Source organism: Trachinotus anak, unplaced genomic scaffold (genome assembly GCF_046630095.1).
Source record: "Trachinotus anak isolate AG129_WGS33_773 ecotype Australia unplaced genomic scaffold, CSIRO_AGI_Tana_v1 ptg000013l, whole genome shotgun sequence".
Classification (NCBI taxonomy): domain Eukaryota; kingdom Metazoa; phylum Chordata; class Actinopteri; order Carangiformes; family Carangidae; genus Trachinotus; species Trachinotus anak.
In genome coordinates this window covers 1,428,681-1,437,547 of record NW_027273864.1, presented here as the reverse complement: position 1 = coordinate 1,437,547, position 8,867 = coordinate 1,428,681, and the positions used below count along the sequence as shown (strand labels likewise).

The window sequence follows — 8,867 nt, the reverse complement described above, 5'->3', positions numbered from 1 at the left end:
CACCTGCAAGCAGGGTTGTCCCATACAGTACTTATTAAATAATAATCATGTTATTAGGTAATATATGACTTCAATTCATTATTAGAGATTATTTGAAAGGCAGGTTTGTTACCTTAAAGGTAACATATTATACACTCTTCTGCTGTTTTCTGAGAGATTTCAGGTAAATTCTCAGAGAAACCAAATCCTGTAAGGTTGGATGGTGGGTCCAGGTTGGTGGGGCTTGGGGTGTGGCTGATTGCTCGTTTTAAGGCTCAGTTTCTGCACTGTAAACCCAGATAAGTAGACTCTACTTAAAAAAAATTGAGGTAACTCGTTGCCTTAAATTTTTTAAGTAATGACGCATTAGTTGAGAAAGTGAACTGGACTACGTTCAATGTACTTGAAGCTCCTAATGGAATGGAATAGAACATTTAAGTTGAATGTACTAATAACCAAGTTACAGTAACTGAAGATACTTAGTTTATACAATCATTCCCCACCCATTTATTTAACTCAGCTTGTTAAGTAAGCATTACTCCATCACTAATTCACCTAAATTGTGTATTCTAACTGACCAAACTTAACTTTTTTAGTTCCTGAAACTCAAAATATATACATATTTTCATTCAATAGAGCCGTGTAAAATACATACAACTGCAGCATTACATTGATCCAATTTTTTTATTGAAAATATCTTTTTTTCAAAAACAAAAGAAAAAAACAAAGCCATGGCCTAAAAGGCTGTATATTCCTCAGTGATGGCATGAAAAGAAAAAACAATTCAGCCTCACAAACTAGTACAATACAATACTCTCTTCCTCTTAAACTCCAATCATTACAATATTGTACTCTTCAAATTTGGCTGACAAACTGGCAAGATAAAACTCAGCCCTGCTGAACACTGGCATCTTTACATTTACAAATAACAAATATGTCCATGGAAAAACCAAAAAGTGTGTGAGAATGAAAAAAGAGAGAACGGGAGGGTGAAAAAAATAACAGAGCAGATACCTAAATAAAACTGAAAGTAGATACCCACCTAGAGTCCACAATCACCCCTCCTCACAACTCCCCATGCTTTCTCTAACCCCCATGCAACATCTTTTTTTAATCTGTCCTTCACTCCTTACCCTCTCTCTTCACGTCTATACATTCCCTTCAAAGTTGTAACAAGCAAATGTTGAAGGCCAAAATTCTTACTTTCTTTTTTCTTTTCTGCCAATTTATTAAAAAAAAAAAAACAACAACAAAGAAAACAAAAAACTCACATTTGAGTCGGGAAGAGGAGATTCTGGATCTTACATTGCAAGCTGATTCTTGAGTGTTTGTAGTTTAGGTTTCAGATCTGTCTTACCTAAGTTCAGAAGTACCTGTTGAAAAAAATCAAAAGTGTTCTTCATGTACTTTGGGTAGTTGAGATGAAGTGCATAGGTAAGTCCGAAGACAATGTACATGGCTTGGGGCAGGCTCTCAACATCCATCACAGTGTTTCCCTCCAAGATGATTCCCACTGAGGAAGCATTATGGTGAAGGGACTGCGTGTGTGGAGTGATGTTTTCCTGTTCATGGCAGAGGATCCCCACTGGCACATCACTGTACGAACCTCCCTCATCCTCAATGTCCTGCAAGAAAGAATAGGGCACAATCACATCACCATGACAACATATTGCTACAAACAGCCTCAATAGGTACACAGCCCAAGTCAGCCCTGTCCAGTGTCTGCCCACTGCCCAGTGCAGCTACCACTACAGATAATCACTCAGGACAGGTGTGAGAGGCATCACACAACTGATCTGGAGTGAACACAGGTCACAGTTTTTGGAGTTTGCCTCATCCAGAGAAGTTTTTTTTTTTCAAACAATAAAGAAACTATTAACACATGCAATACAAATAATATGTATTGTAGGGAGAGAGGAGGGGAGGTAGAGAATGGGCAGAGCAAGGGAGGGGGGAAGGAGAAGAGGAGGTAGAGAAAAATCAAAGTTGCTTACAAAGCAGGCCTTGAAGAAGGTGGATGGATCATCGCCGAGAATGACAGGAAGACCCCTGAGAACAAGGCATCTGACTTCTGTCACATCTGAAGCCTGGTGGATTGAGAGAGCAGAGAGGACATCACACACTTAAAATAGGGTCCATGTGTTACCCTGAACACGATGTGCACACACATAATCAATAATACACAGCACAGTCATTTACATACTGGACCCCACCTGTTAACTCACACAGTGTTCTCGACATTATGCATACAGGTAGTTATTTGCATACCTCATCTACAGATCAACTAACAAAACCTGGCAAACTAATGTAATATATGGTACTTAATTACTCTGAGAGGACTGAGGAGTTAGTTTAGTCAACTCCATTACACATAGGCTACTAAATGTCAAGGAAAAGAAAGCATCTGCAAACAGGATAGCCAGTACAGTGATTACCAGTACATTTATTTACACGTGTGTTCTTTCAAACTCAATTAAGCATCAGATTGTTTTCTAAGACATAAATATAGATTTTAAATCAACTAACCTTTGTTTGTCGCATCAGGTCAGCCAACACCTGCCCTGTGAGCCCCCTCTTTGCCTTGAAGATTTCCATGAGCCTGGGACTGTGATGGTCAAGGGCCTCATAGAACTCCTGTCTCAGGCTCTTACCAGCCACCCTGCTGAACTCCAGACACACCTGAAACATGTAAAAATAAAACATGTTAATGTTCAAATGAGTTGATGTGATCTTTTTATGTAACAACCCAGAGTGCAATATTACTCTTTAATACAGTTTTGATGAGTTCTAAGGAGCCCCTTTGGTGACATTGGATTTAAAAAAAATAAATAAATAAAATAAACAATCAACAATCAACAGTCTGCACAGAAATGACACCAATAATGGATTTGTGGCCACGCCTTAATTTTTAAAAATCTAATGTCACCAGAGGAGTTACATAGAATACAGTATATGAGACAAATCTATAGGCCTACCTGGTGTTCAGTAAAGAGAGCCGGCCAACGTTGACATATCTGGTTGATGGCAGGCTTGTCCTTCACAACTTCATTCCTTCGAAGAGCGAATGTCAAATCCATCTTCTGCTTGATGAGGGCTCCATTTGGGGTTTTCTTTTTCATTTCCTCCACCATGAACTGTCGAGCATCTTCAAGGCTGGAGTCATCCTGTCCATCTGGATAATCTGGTAAGTAATTAACTTCTCCTCTCCTTGGTTTTTTGATTCTCTTGTTAGGTGGGTCTCCACAAGGAGAGTGCTTTCCATGTTTACCGCCGTTCACGGTGACATCACGGTGACCCAGCTGACGCATTTTTGTTCGGTAATTACCCATCTTGAACTTCAAGCTGTTTTTCCAACCACTCCAGCCGGACACTGATCCTTGTTCTTTGAGACATGGGTGTGTTCGCACAAGTGCTGAGGCTACAGCTTCAAATTCTGCATTTGTTGGGTATGCTTTCAAGGCATACATGGTCTCGGCTAGCCTCTCGAGGATGTCGTGTTTGAGCTCTTTTGACGGAATGAGGTGTGTTCCATCCCTGAGATGGAGCAGGTTTGCTTGACGCAGCCTATATTCCACATCCACAGAAAATTTCGGTATATACAGATCAAATACCTCTGGCCACTGGCGTTGTCTTTCCTGAGAAGAGCCGGAGAGGATGTCTGTGTCTGCCTGGCTGAATGTGTCACTTAGTTGTTCACTTGATGTTAACCCTGGGATGGGCACCTCCACAAGAGAAAGAACTGGAATGATTTTAAGAGTAGGTCGCTCAGGCAGCTCTGAAATGTCTGTTAGATTGCACAGTTCATTGTCAAAACTGGGATCTTTAAACTGTAAGCTGAAGCTATAGTTTATCTGAAGAGCATCTTTAACGGAGTCAATCAAAAGGTCAACTGTAGCAGGCTTTGTCTTCAGTTCCACCTTCCTTATGTCTGCTTCAGTGAGGATAACTCTCACAAGCAGTCTCTGTTGCACTGCCATCTGGGGAGAAAGAGAGAGATTGGTCAGCACAGAATATAACGTTTGAGAGTCACCATTAGTTTCCCACTTATTCTGTATGCGGAAAGGGGGAAAACATCGTTAAGCTCTGATAGCGGAACCACACACAGGGGCAGGGTTACATCAGAGTAGCAAACTTCATATGATCTCAGGTGCTCGTGGTACCATGCACTCATTACTCTGCACACAAACATGATTTCTGTATGAACTGCAACAATGTGTGTGATCTGCCTAAACTCAGGGAGACCTGAGCAGGATCCAGCAGAGACTACCATATCTCCCTTGTATGTAACTCCATCTAGACAGACAGATGATGCTACAAGAATTGCTGCTGGCTTGTGGATTTTCTGACTGAATACTCTCTGGATGTTCTCAGGGAAAGATGATACAGAGACTGTCGTGACCTTCTCCATCTCAACAGAAGGTTTGAAAAATGAATTTGAGTCCAAATGATAGCTGACTGCTTTTTGATGTTTCACAGCAAGTGTAAGGGCTACATTCCTGTAGTTCTGAGCATCACGGATAACCTTTTTGAAGAATTTGTGCTTGCCCTCAAACCTCATAGTCCACACATCACACAGTGGACCAAATGCTTTAATAAGTTGAGGGTAATGTTCTATAAAGTGGTGTTTTGGTCTTAATCTAAACTCTGGGAATGTAGACTGCAGTAGTTCTCTGTGTTCAGCTAACTTGCACTCCAGGAAGTAGAGTGTCTCTTCAGTAAACCTGGGGGCGACTACTAACGCCATAATGTCCTTGACAAGCATGAGAACTTCCCATGCCTTTTCCCCAGGAGGAACATACTGACCAACAAGAAATGGAAGGAGCCTAATTAGGCACCAGTTTTCGTGTGCATTTCCCCCGATTGTGCCTTTTGTGGAGAGGCCTTTTGTAATATGCTGTGGCTGATCAGTTTTGTCAGTAAAGGTATATGTAAATGACCTGATAGCCTGATTCACTGTTTCTAGATCAAAATATCCCTTGGAAATCATTTCTGAAAGGCACAAAAACAACTCTACTGAGACAATGCCTTCCAGAAGATCGTGCATGAGGTCAGGAGGATAACCTTTAACAACGTGAAAGTGTTCCAGTTTTGCAGTCAAGGGGCACTCTTTTTTCACACCGTATCTTCTACTCAGTTGGGTCTTCCATCACTTCCTGCACTTGTCTGTCATGCCTGTCTTTGTCTCTGAGCTCAAAAGCACCGGAGCGCACGTCTTGTTTTTGAGTGTCACTTCTACTTACCATGCAGACTCTGCAAAACTTATCAACAGAGAAGCTCTCGTAGAATCCAGCTAGTGCATGAGCACCTAGGTTGTCAGCAGCTACATATAAAACAGTTCCTTTCACACTTGCACCTAAGGCCTCTATGTAAACACCATCTTTTTCAAGTGACATCAGATCATGTATAAGTGGTTCCAGCACTTTAGCATAACCACATTCATTTACAGTGGTTGTGTTGCATAGAAGAGCAAGCTGGATAGAGTTGAGTGATGCTCTATATTTTGCTGGCATATTGGCAATTACCCAGTACACCGCACACATCTTATGTTTCTTCTTTGATGTTCCTAACGGATTGGCGACTTCAAAGTCATCGATGTACAGCCCAATGGCAATTGTGAACTCATCACTAATAAGAAGGCCATTTTCTCTGAAGTATGTACCATCTACATGAGTTCTGTATTCATTTGGAACATGTATTTCTTCAGACATTGCTTTATCTAAAACATCTGTCTTGCTCAGCAACTTCTGCAGCATTTGCAGCATGGGAACATATACAACAGATTTTTGATCTTTGTCAACTACATACTCTACAGGCATTACCAGCGGAAATTCTTTGGACACATACGATGCTCTCCTTTTTGTGGTTGCTAAGGAACCATCTTTGCCGCAAAATGTTGTCATTACGTTGGTCTTTGAAACATCACTGCTCACCTGTTTCACAATGGACTCATCTATCTCAGAATCATACTCCTGAAGAATCATCTTCACCTTATGCTGCAGAAGTGGCTCTGACAAATAATGTATATCACAAAGCTGTTTGATAACTTCCTGTACAGAGCGCTCAGGTATGTGGAGGATAGTCTGCATCTTTACAAAAAGAGCAGCCAAGTTGTGCTCCAACTGCTTTTCTAAATCATGAAGATCTATCTCTGAAACTTCTTCACTGACACCATCTGTCTCCCCCGTGTCTTCAATTGGCAGTGGCTCATCTGCAACATCACTGTCTTTGTTTTCATCACTCATGTCAACATTAACTATTTCATTCTTGAACATCTTCCAGTTGTCTTCTCTATGTGCTTTACTTTTATGTGCATTAAAAGTTGAATACACACTGCTCTCAAATCTACAGCCTGCATATGGACACTGAACCTTTTGGTTAACTTTCAAGTGTCTGCTTCGAAGGTGAGTGAAAAATTCAGATTCAGAGCAGGGTACACTGACGTCACACAACTGACAGCTGAATTTGAGTGCTTCATTTTCTCCTGGTTGTTCCTCATGAGTTTTAGAGTGAACACGAGATATGTGTGCTTTAAGGCTGCTTAAGGACTTGAATGTGCACAAACAGTCCTGGTGCAAACAAGGGAATGGTACTGTCCTTGTATAACTACCATGTTTTAACTGGTAGTGTTTGAATAGCTGCGCCCTTTTCTCACTAATAAAACCACAATATTTACACTTAAAACCACTCCATCTTCAGCTAGCTAGAGTTAGATGAGCTAAGGAAAAATGACAGTTAGCTAACAGTGTAAAGCCTCTGAAAATAACTATTTGAAATCGGCTCTCCAAATGAACACAATAGCCACACAGCATTAACTAAATAACAAAACCTTGAAGAGGCATTAACGTACAGCTAAGAGTGGGGCTACTAGCCAACTAACAACAAAAATTAACCAAACTAAATCAAGAAAATAAAACTTTTTAGCTAAATAATTATGTGAGCTAATGTGCACCAACTTACCAGGATGTTCGTAGATCAGAGTTAGCTACTTCACCGTGTCAGCTCAACGTTAAGTTAGCTGTCTGGAAGCAACAGAGAAATAAGTGTCACAGTCAAGCTCTGTGCCATGTTTTTTTTTGTTTGTTTGTTTGTTTTTTTTTTTGTTTTTTTAGGACTCTGAGGCGTGCAGGGAAGATTGTAGCTGACTCCTCCCACCCTGGACACAAACTTTTTGTGACACTCCCCTCTGGCAGGAGGCTGCGGTCCTTCAGGACCAAAACCTCTCGCCACAAAAATAGCTTCTTCCCATCTGCTATTAGCCTCATCAACAAGGCCAGAGAGCCCCACTGTAGCTGATCAATTGCACCAATCACCAGAAAAAATTCCTTGTATGTGAAAACATACTTGGCAATAAAACTGATTCTGATTCTGATTCTGATTCTGATTCTGATTGTTTTTTTTCTCTCTTTTTTTTCTTTATTTTGCACAAAGTTAAAAGAATACAACATAAAACATGACGGCTGACTTTAAGTGTGCCCAAAGTGGACGGTCGACAGACACGTCGGCGCGAAGCTCAATTGTTATGACGGGGGGGCTCCGTAGTCCTACTACACCACAATAAACAGCTGGGATCTGTGCAAACTTACCGGGACTTTCGCTGTAAGCTGGGTCGTGTCTGGCCGCGCTGCAAAACTGGTGTTATCAAGATTTTTGGCGGTTGGTGATGTCATCGCGTTGCTATAGTAACAGGCAAAACTTAAAGATATCAAGTTGTCTGAGCTCAAACAGATGATTGCAATAAAATAGGTTATTAAAAAAGTACAGTTTACTCAGAATTCATAATTAAATTCACAAGTTTAAGTAGTACACAGGTTTAAGTAGTACAAACTCAGTTTGTTTGAGAAAAAAACATTGATTGGACTTAATAAAACAATTACTATAAAAATGGCCTTGAAAAAGTTCATCTTAATCAGAATTAGCAAGTGATGTCAATAAATTAGACAGATTTAAGTAATATGAACTCAGTCTCTTTGAGTTGAGTCAAAATCTGGGTTTACAGTGTGAATACAGGCTGTGTGTATTTCTCTGTGGACTGAGGCTTTGACACTTTCACAGTATTAATACCTAGACCTGCTTTATGATCAAAAAACACATGTGACAATATGGGACCTTTAAACAAAATCAAATCAACAGCAAACCATTGTTACTGCATGTCTGCCACGCATGGTTAATCACCCACTGGCAGAGACAACATAACACAGCTATGTCCCCACAAAATATGGCTACATACCACTGATTTGCTTTGCCAAAGTTGTTTTAGAGAAAATGTAATTGATGCCAGAGAAATGTTCACTTGATAATGCAGGGGAATAGTGGAACTTAGTTACCAGGGCTCCAACATGTAGAAATATAACTGGAATTAAAACATTTATCTGTAATTTTGATCATTCACATTCGTAAGATTATGTGAGTCAATACTGTGTTAAAACATGGCAAAAGTGCTAAATAGAGCTGTAAATCTTATTTTGTACAGGTCACAAATGTTCTACTATTTTCTATCAGGTACAGTACTTTTTTTGTAGTATTTAGCTTGGACATGGTTTCTCATGCGGTCTGCTGTTCTCTCTCTTTCTGCTTTAAAGGTGTGCATGTAGAGACCCAGTCTTGAGATGTTGCTGTACTTATATTATTCTGTTGTGTGTATTTATGTTCATGTTCAAGTTATAAAATTCTCACCGGCTTTTACAGGGACATAGTAATTGTAACTATACGATTAGAAGGCATTCTATTCTGTTTTATTGATTTAATGGAAAATAGAAAGTGGTAAACATAATGGCACACATCCAGAGTCGGCATCAGGCTCTGCTGAGGGGAGATGTGCATGTGAAAACCAGGTCATGAGAAGTTGCTGTACTGATATTATTGTGTTACACAGCACCTGTGCACACTGT

General features: G+C 40.3%; 1 protein-coding gene across 2 annotated transcripts; it reads right to left on the bottom strand.

The window, feature by feature from the left end:
• Positions 1–644: 644 nt before the first annotated feature.
• Positions 645–7,826, bottom strand: LOC139630978 (sterile alpha motif domain-containing protein 3-like). 2 transcript variants are annotated; one of them, XM_071494885.1, is made up of 6 exons: positions 7,563–7,657; positions 6,937–6,998; positions 2,955–3,956; positions 2,506–2,658; positions 1,974–2,066; positions 645–1,604 (listed from the first exon to the last, which is right to left on the bottom strand). In XM_071494885.1, exons 3-6 carry the CDS (start codon positions 3,954–3,956, stop codon positions 1,281–1,283), a joined length of 1,572 nt encoding a protein of 523 aa, XP_071350986.1. In that variant the 5' UTR covers positions 6,937–6,998; positions 7,563–7,657; the 3' UTR covers positions 645–1,280. The 2 variants fall into 2 exon arrangements, with proteins under 2 accessions (XP_071350986.1, XP_071350985.1); XM_071494884.1 differs by lacking the exon at positions 6,937–6,998 and having other exon boundaries at positions 7,563–7,826.
• Positions 7,827–8,867: the final 1,041 nt, after the last annotated feature.

Coding starts and splice junctions, on each gene's coding strand:
- LOC139630978 (XM_071494884.1), bottom strand. CDS start 7,646: ATGACATCACCAACCGCCAAAAATCTTGATAACACCAGTTTTGCAGCG. Junction 2,659..2,954: donor CTCTCTTTACTGAACACCAG/GTAGGCCTATAG, acceptor TACATGTTTCAG/GTGTGTCTGGAGTTCAGCAG. Junction 1,605..1,973: donor CCTTCTTCAAGGCCTGCTTT/GTAAGCAACTTT, acceptor TCTTTCTTGCAG/GACATTGAGGATGAGGGAGG.